Source organism: Olea europaea, unplaced genomic scaffold, assembly GCF_002742605.1.
Source record: "Olea europaea var. sylvestris unplaced genomic scaffold, O_europaea_v1 scaffold948, whole genome shotgun sequence".
Lineage (NCBI taxonomy): Eukaryota > Viridiplantae > Streptophyta > Magnoliopsida > Lamiales > Oleaceae > Olea > Olea europaea.
The window spans coordinates 219,676-229,529 of record NW_019267976.1 but is presented as its reverse complement, the minus strand read 5'-3'; the positions used below and the strand labels follow the sequence as shown (position 1 = coordinate 229,529).

The following is a 9,854-nucleotide window of genomic DNA, read 5'->3' as shown; positions in this document are numbered from 1 at the left end:
CACATAAGTCAATTTACATCTTTTATCTTCTTTTTTTTATCTATTATTATTTCAAATCTTCTATTAGCTATATCTATATTTACCAATTCTTCTTTTGCTATATTAAAATATTTACTTTCAAGTCTTAATCTTTCACATTTTAATTTTATTAGTTGTCTTTTACTTGGTACTCTTATTCCTTCTGATTTTAACATTATATCTTGTATTTCTTCTTATATTTTTTCCATTTTTATAAGTAACCTATTTAATTTCAAATATGTATTATTATTTACACTCATATTTCTCTTTATAATATAAATTAATCTCTTCATCTTCATATTCTTTAATACCTTTTTCATACATATATATTTCTTTTATCAATTCTATTATTAATTTTTCTAATATTTGTTCTCTTATTTATTTAGGTACATCTTTAACTATTGTTAATGTCATTATTTTTAATTTATTAGAAATAAGTTTTAAAAATATATAACTTCCTCTTCCTTCTTCTAATTTATAATAATTATCTATTTTTCTTATTTTAATTTATAATAATTTTTAATTATCTCTCTGGCTCTGATACCATTAGGGGAGACTACTTAAAGTGAACAAAAATCAAATAAGTCTATAAAAAATCAAAATAATAAATCTATCAAAAATCAAGTAATATTTAATTTTAAGAACTAAAATGCAAGATTTCTATATGATATTAACTTGTTAATAAAATGAGGGGTATTTTATGTATCTAAATTACTCAAAAGTTATTTTGGACAAATGGCCTCTTTGTTTAGGTCATTTCCACGTATTTCCCAAGGATCCAGTGTCAAGATTCAACAAATTGAACTGAGATCGAATTGGTGGTAAGGAACTATCGAATAATAAATGCAAAAATTTACATAAGAGTATGTAAAATTAAGAATTTTTTTTTCTTTTTTTTAGATGTATTTAGTTTTACTATTTTCATTTCATTTAATAATATTAATTTAGTAGATGAAATACATTATTTGCATATACCATTGATTTAAACATTGGTGACGGCGGCAAAATGGAGACTCGATGGAGGCCATCGAATGGTTTGTTTGAATTGCAGTAGAAATTTGAGAATTGAAAATTGGCAACGAAAAGGTTGCAAAAAGTATGGGTTTCGTTGGATTTTGTAGGGTTCTCTATTTGATGATTGCACGGTTGGTGTTTAGTAGTTCTTATTGGAAGCATTGAATTCCTTATCTGATCAAATAACTTTTATTTATTTTTTATTGACAATAAATTTCCAAATTTATGGCATCTATTTTTAAATTTAGTTACCATATTGCCTACTGCTCTCATCAACCTCCATCGATTTTTAATTTTTATTACACTTTATTTCTTTTCTTCAAATTTATGAATAGAATTTTGATTTGTAAGATGGATGAATTGTATAGGAATTAAATAATATAAAGTTTGATTTGTGGAGACATGCAAGTTTTTTTGTTGGGTATTCTTCCTCTAATATCACAAAATGATTATTTGTGCAAATTGATGTATTTCATTACAATATCTATTCGTTTCTATGGAGTCCATAACGGTAAAGAAAAAAAAAATTATATATCATGTAAATTTAATAATAAGCAAATTAAAAATACATGATGTAACATGATTACCGAACAATTTATAATAATAATTACAAACAAAGCAGGATATAATATGATTATTACATAATTGCAAGTTATAATTTAAAAAATTACAAACACTATAAAAAAAAAAAAAAAGACATAATTAAGTAACAACCATTGTAATTTATCAAAATATTGTCAAAATTTATATAAACGGTAATTGTTGTATTTTTCTGAAGCACTCATTTGTGTTGTAATTTTCAAATATTTAACAAAAAATTTATTTTCAATTCAGCCCTCTATTTTTGTAAAATGCCCAAATTATTTTCATCAAAATGGGCCGACCAGAAATGGGCCATTTTTGTTCCCATTTATACAAAATGGGATGTGAATGTTCCTGGGCTAATTTTATATAAAATGGGCCCAGCCGAAAAGGAACCAAGGCTGAGCGAAGCTTTACTTTCAGGCTTCAACGAGGGTTTGAGGTAGTGGCAAGGGAGAATAGCAGCTAGAGCGAGGAGATCAATAGAAGAACAGAAAGTTGGATACAGAAAAGTGGAATAGAAGTTTAATTCTTGCAGTAATCGATGTGGCTTGGCTGGAGAAATGGAGCAATTGCAAATGCAGGCAATACCATGAGATACTTCTCTTCGAGCTCGCGGAAGCGCGCACCAAATCTGAGAAAGATCAACCCTAAGGTGCCATTTCAGGAGGCTGCCTACATTGCTGAGGGACTGTATCACGTCATCAAGAACCACGGCCCACTCACCATCTCCAACACTTGGAACCACGCCAAGGTTGGAAATCAGATTATTATCATTATTATTTCTGTTTTTTTGTGTATGCTTATAGCTGTTTTGAAAATGTAAATTGAATCCTGATAAATCTGGGTGCTATTTGTGTCAACAAGGATTTAAACAATTTTAATTATTTGGACCTCATGTCCTGCAATTCTGAAGCTCTAATGATGTTTTATATACTTAGAAACTGTTGGAGAGTGAATCCAAATGAAGAAAAACAAATCTTTTGTCATTTTTTCCTTGCGTCTGATACATTGCTACTATATATTTTAGCTGTGTAGCTTTAACTACAAAGAAAAACAAAGTTTTTGGTCCTGCTTCGTATTGGATCTCGCGTTGAATGGTTTATTACTATGCCCAGAAGTCCTTCACTTTGCATTAGAAGTGGTAAGAGTAATAAGCAGGTGAAATAGGTCTTAAATGAAGAATCTACCTCAAAAACACAAAAAGCAAATACTAAGAGTGTCATTTGCGGATAAATGGTTATGTTTTCTTGGCTTCACATTCTTTTTGAGTATTGTGTAGTATCATCTACGTATGACCATGTTGTTTGCTGTTGTTTTTTCTGATTACAGATAGCTGCATGAAAGGAGATATAATAAACGGAAATAAAAAGGAAAATGCATACTAGCATAGATCTTTCATTCACCGACGCTATAAATCTACAAAAAAAAATTTGTGTCATTCAGCTGATTCCCTAAATCAAATCAAATCGTAAGGCCTTTGAAAGCTGTTGTTCCATTTTTTACACTGCACCAAATTAATGTAGTGAAGCACCATCTTCCTAGGCTATCTGTATCTTATTGGGCCACCTTTCCATTCTGCTAATCTCAGCACCGATGAAACATGATCATGGGCATTGGACAATTGTGGCTCTGACATTTCCCCAAATTGAAGGACGCAAACTTCTAGTAATGCTATGGATAAAAATTATACATCCAAAACTTCTGTGTCCAATAAAATTGAAAAAACATAAAATAAAGAGTCGTTATAATGATTTTTAAAATATAAGAGAGCTATGAGTAGGTTATTGATTCTTGAATTGGATTATTTAAGGAGTATAGAAAAGAATAGTTGATAGAATTTTGCATATCAGATATTTTCATCAAATGAAATCTATAAAAAGTAAAATATGTTGATACCTCATTTAAGTGAATTGGTGTTGAATGCTGAAGGGCATATCCACATCTTTAGGTCATAAAGTTAAGTATATCCCCTCTCCTCCCCTTCCTCTACACAAAGAAAATTGTATTGCCTAAGAGCATTGAATACTATATGTTTAACCATTGGATTAGGTAGACATCAACATTCTGCTGGGGTCAATGTGCAAGGCCCAACCTCAGTAGCATATAATTTGCTTACCTCACCTCATCTTTACGAGCTTTGTAAGCACTAGAGCAGCTGATGTTATATTTCAGTGACGAAATATTTACTAGTATCCTACTATATTTGTGTCCTGTTTTATGCTTGTGGTAAGTAAATGAATTGCTAACGTTCCGTACATATTTCCTTGATTAAAATTCATTTTCATCTGATCTTTATGTACAAAAATCTACTAAAGGTTAGTCATTACTTGGTCGTAACACGCTCTTATGATTAATACAGGAAGCTGGAATTAGTGGATTGAGTAGTAAAACACACATGAAGATAATGCTTCATTGGATGAGAGGCAGAAATATGCTGAAGCTCTTCTGTCAGAACGTAGGCTCTAGCAAGAAGTTCCTGCTGTCTACGCTACCTGAAGAACCCCAAACCAACCAGTTAAACAGCTCCATGGAATCCGTGGAACCGAAGCCGAAGACTGGAAAGCCTTCAATGAAGAAGAGAAAATAAACAAAATAATGTGTTGACTTCAGAGATGAAAGACACTAGTACAATACTGTTTAATGAGAATTTATTGAGGTGTAGGAATTCTTGCATTTAAAAGCCATTTACTTGCTGTTCTTATGTATTGATACTTTGGGATGTATGAGTCATTTAAACAATGTATTTGCTTTAACTTCATTCTCTGCCAAGACTTGTATATTCGATTCTTTGCTTACACAATTGCCTATTCAAACCAAAGAGTGCAATTTTTTTGTAGGACTGCTTCGTTTTGGGATTACAATGAAATATTTTGTAGCACAATTAACATCCAATGAGTTACTACTCACTAGTATTACGTAAACCTGTCTCACTGAAATCACTCAGTTTACTAACAATCGTGGGATTTTAGAAAGTTCACCACGAGCATGGATGTTATTATCGTCTCGCTGGGCATCCTGTCGAGTAGGTTTCGTTTTAAAACCTTTTGAAAATTTCAACTTTTTAAATTATAATCGTGTTTGATGGTTAATTTCTATGTAACTACTAAAATAAATGTAACACGACTAGGATTTCTGATTTGTTTGAAATCTCTCTTCGACCCCCTATTTTTGATTCAGCACTTTTTTCAATTTCTTTAAATTTTTGGTCTTCTGAGTATAATACTTTTATTTTCCCTCTTGGCCCCATATCCATTATCTTAAGGGATGTTGAGGCCCTAATAAATCTGCTACCTTTGAGCGATACCATTTTCCCTGGTATTTTTATTTCTGGTGTCGCCCCAAAATTTGAAAGAAAACTCACCGAGTTTTATTCAAACCTGCAAACCTATCATAACCACTCGAGCACTGAGCCTTCCCATGCTAAGCATGTGGCCTTTCTTCTGATTTGACTTTGTAAATACATTTTGTGTGTGCCAAGCATAAAGCCCTCCATGAGCTATTTACCCATAGCGCACGAATTGGCGCGTGGTAGGCGTCTGAATTTGTGTTCTTTCTTTTTAGCTGCCCTCTATAGAGACATGGCTTCTCTTCAATCACAATTGAAGAATGGTGCAACTCCCACCGGCAGTGGGCCTCTTTGGTTCACTCAAATGTGGTTGAGAGCCTATTTTCCATCGCTTGGTGCTCCATCATTTTCCAGTCCTTCTGCTAGTTGCTATGGGCTAGCTATTGATCCCCTAACTCCTGTAAACATGTCCAGAAGGGACTTTTTTCATTCTTTTATACTTTGGATTCAATCCCTTCTTTCTTTTTCCTCCCTTTTTGACTTCGGATTATGTGCAACCTCCATCCATTATGGATAGTGCAAGCACCTCTCTGTTCGTTTGGATTCAGTTTTTGACCGGAAGGGAGTTGTTCCATGATATTTTGACTGGGACAAATGCCAAAGTTGGGGTTGAAATATACGCTCCCCAATTCTTTGCTCGCCAACTTGGTTTCGGCCAAACTTGACCCGTTCCCCCTTGCTATTCAAGAAACTTGATAGACCGCTTCCACACCATTAATAAGGTAGAGGCAGAAGCTATAGATGCTCGCAATATTCTTTTGACGAGCAGCTTTTCGTTAGCCCCCTTTAATTCTAGCCGTGCCATCCATCCCCTTTTTGAACAACTCTGGCTATCAGTGAAGCGCAGATTGTTTGCGACTGATCCCAATCGTGCTTTCCATTCACTGGACCAGCCAAACATTTCTTCCACCTCTCCTGTTTTGGTCACTCCTCTGTCCATTAGGAGTCCCTCTTCCCCTACTCGTGCTAAACAGTCTGCTCCTCCATCGACTTCTCCTCCTGTCAAGCCCACTGCAGCTAAAAGTGCCCCAAGCTGCAAACGGCCAGCCTCAGCATCTCCCATTTTGGAAGATGATGCTGATGATGATGATGATGACACCCCTCTCATTGTCAGGAGGAAGGTAATTAAATTGGTTTACTCACAAGCATACCTTTCCATACTTGCAACTTTTCTATGTGCTGATGATTTATTTGGATTTCTCAGAAAAGTTCAGCCTCTCCTTTGAAGGCTTTGGTGTTGGCAGCTCCTGCTCCATCATCCTCTGCTGAGGCTGCTTCGTCCAAACCAACTGATGAAGGGACTACGCTTAAAGAGAAATCTTCAGTCCCAGAATCTTCATCACAACCAATGGATGAGCCACCTTCTTCCCAGGGCGTTGACCCCCCAAACGTCGAAGCAGAAGATAATTCATTTTTTGATGCTTTGCCTTTGGTTGTGCTATTGGTTTTTGATTTGTTGCTTTTTGAGTTCTGCAGATGCTTCCATGATCTGCCCATTTCGACAAGGTCTTCTCTTTTAGACAAGGAGAAGTCCTCACGAATGGTGGAGCCACAAGTGGCAGATTTGGCTGGGGATATGCCACCTTCCAAGATTACTGATGAGGTAATCTTTGCTTCACCTTTACCTCCACTTTGTTTAGTGTAGTGGAAACCTTCAATATTGGAAACTTTCTTTGCAGGATGCTGATAAAATTGTGCGTTCCATCCAAGACTTGTTCACTTCCTGGGGGCAAGTCAAGACATCTCGCCCTCCTTCAGCCAGTTGTCCTTCTGCTTCTTCAGAGGAAGATATGAAATTCCTCAAGCAGTCGATATTTGAGTATGTGTCCTTCATGGATATGGACATCAGTAAGGCTAGTGCTGCCAAACATAAGGAGAAGTTTGAGCATTTGAATGCGAAATTGGAGCAAGCACTGACACTTCCGTCGCTCAATCTTTCTGCTGATTTTAAAGCGACGTTGAAAGTTGTCCATTCCGTGCCAAAAATGTTGAACTGAAGGCCAAAAGAACTCAATATCTTCGCGCTGTATCTGAAAAAGAGTCCTTGCTTCTGAAGATCAACAAAGCTGAGGACGAGTTGAAAGAAATCTCTTCCAAAATCATGATTGAAAACTCTTTGATGACTAGTTTGGCTGCACAGATGAAGGAGTTTCAAGCCAAGATGGACGACTGCAAGGTGAGAATGGCTGCTAAAAAGCATAATGCCTCCCAAGGAATTGAGCGAACTAAGTCTTTGGTCCAGCAGTACAAGAAGCTGGAAGTTGATGATGATGTTGTGGCTGAATTGAATATCACTTCTTCTCGGCAGAGCGAGGACTGGGGGAGACTTAAGAAAAGAATTCGTTTGGTATGGGGCGAACTGTAATCAAGACCTATAATGCCTTAACTTTTTCTTTTTGTTATTTCGTATTGACTTTCCCTTTGTAACCTTGTACTGATATCCATTGCTAATTTTGATCATAACAACAGCCATCATTGTTAATGAATAACTATTTTAGCCTCTTGTGTATTTATTGACGTTTGTATTTTAATCGTCAATCGCTCAAGCATTTAACTACTTTATACTAAAAAAAATTTGCACATTTTCTCTTGATATTTCTGCCCCCTTTCTTCTCTCTCTCTCTCTCTCTCTCTCTCTCTCTCTCTCTCTTAGACTCTGGGCCGCTTAATCCCATTTACTAGAAACGAATGTGGCTGCTCATTTTCTGTATTTTCACCTTCACCTCCCTATAAATACACGTATACTTCATACTTTTCATCCTCATTTCTATTTTCTTCTTCAAAAGACCAATTTGCTGCCATTGTTTGGCATTTTGACAATTAATCCAACACCTTCGTTTTTCATGGAAATGGATCATCTGATCCGCCCATTTTACCATCCTTCTTGATGTCACATTTGGTATGGGAGATATAGGAAATATTCTTTGGCCAGCAGCAAAGTTCTTCCCATCGTCTCCGTTCCTATAAGGAGTTCAATGATGGAAGACAATTTTTGGGGTGCTTGCAGGCCACCTTGCTTGCTGAGAGTGCTTCTCAGCCTCCTTGCCTGTCGTTGCAACGATACATTTAGGAAGGCGATGTGAGGGCGCTTCATCTTCATTTCTGCTTGCTGAGAGTGCTTCTCGACCTCTCTGCTTGCCTTTGCAGCAGTGCGATCAGGATGGCGATCAAGACCAGTACACCCTCTTACTCGGCGATCGACCGGGAGATTAGTTTGCTCTTAATTGTAGTTTATAGAGCATTTAGCATCTTGTATTTCACAGCTTTGTAATGAACATTTGATAATAAAGGAATTTATTTGAACGTATTTCGCTCTGACCCTTTTTACTCTACGATCGTTCAATGCGATTTGGTTACGCTTTTATTTGTTCACTTTCCCATAAGGAAGGAACATACGTTTTCAAATATTTGCCATTAATGAACCTCATGTGCTTGGTGCCGTCTAAATCTTCCAAATGATAGGCTCCATCAGGCAATACATTATTCACTTTATATGGTCCTTCTCAATTGGGAGACCATTTGCCATACTTTGGATTTTTCCTATCCAAAGGGAGTACTGTTTTCCAAACCAGTTCGCCCAAGCTGAACGACTTGGCTATAACTTTTTTATTATAAAATTTAGTCATTTTTCGTTTTTGAACTTGCAATCTATCTAGGACGTCTAACTTTAATTCGTCCAACTCTAATAAGTTTTGAACTAGTGATTCGGTATACTCATCATCGCTTAACTTATATTGCAAACACACTCTGATCGATTGCACGTTGATTTCCATAGGCAAAACGGCTTCCTATCCATAAGTAAGTTGGAAATGAGTAATTTTGGTACTTGATCGAGGCGACGTCCTATAAGCCTATAAGGCCTTGTTCAGACATTCGTGCCAATTTCTGACATTTTCATCTATCATTTTCCTTATGATATTTTTTAGAATCTTATTAGAAGATTCTGCTTGCCCGTTGGATTGAGTGTAATATGGTGTGGAGTTTACTAATTTAACTCCAAACTCGCTTAAGAATTTATTCACTTGATCCCCATTTAACCTGTGATCTACCATCAAAGTTTGTGAAATTCCAAATCTATAAATGATGTGATCACGGATAAATTCTATGACATTCTTCTGGGTGATCTCCTTTAAAGGTACCGCCTCTACCCACTTACTGAAATAATCGGTTGCAACTATAAAAAATGTATGTTGCTTGGACGATGGGGGATAAATCTTCCCTATCAGGTTTATCGCCCAACCCTTGAACGATCAAGGTTTAATAATAGGTGTCATCTCTCGTACTGGCGCCCTTTGTGTTGGACCATGCTTTTGGCATGCTAAGCAACTCTTTACATACTGAACGCATAATTCTCATATCTTTGGCCAAAAATATCCACTCCTAATAATTAATCATCTCATCCTTTGGTCAGCTTGATGAGCTCCACATATCCCTTCGTGCACTTCAGTCATGATCATCCTGACTTCTTGCAAACTTACACATTTTAGCAGTATACCATCAGAGCATTTCTTGAACAACTCTTCATCTATCAGTGCATAGTTTAGCAAACGCAACTTCATTTTTCTACTATCTCTTTTATTAGGTTCTTTAAGGAACTCCTTAATCTATGCCCTCCAATCCATTGCATCTCCATCTTGTATGCAATGAAGTTCAATCCTTCTCGCCCTTCTTTGGATCACGGGCAATATTGTTCCATACTCACGAGTAGACTTCCAATTTAAAACCTTTGAGTACCCTGAGGTCATCTGGGCCAACTCATTTGTCACATCATTGTATATCCTATTAACGCATTGAAGTTCTACTTGGTCGAATTCTTCTAATAACTTTTGGGCGATTTCATATTGACTCATGATGGAATCACTTTGGCATTTAAAATCACCAATTAGTTGGT

General features: G+C 36.2%; 1 protein-coding gene across 1 annotated transcript; it reads left to right on the top strand.

The window, feature by feature from the left end:
- The first annotated feature begins 1,998 nt into the window (after nt 1-1,998).
- Nucleotides 1,999-4,453, top strand: LOC111392621. The gene is made up of 2 exons (XM_023017991.1): nt 1,999-2,368; nt 3,977-4,453. The coding sequence occupies exons 1-2, from the start codon at nt 2,159-2,161 to the stop codon at nt 4,202-4,204; spliced, it is 438 nt and encodes a 145-aa protein (XP_022873759.1). The 5' UTR covers nt 1,999-2,158; the 3' UTR covers nt 4,205-4,453.
- Nucleotides 4,454-9,854: the final 5,401 nt, after the last annotated feature.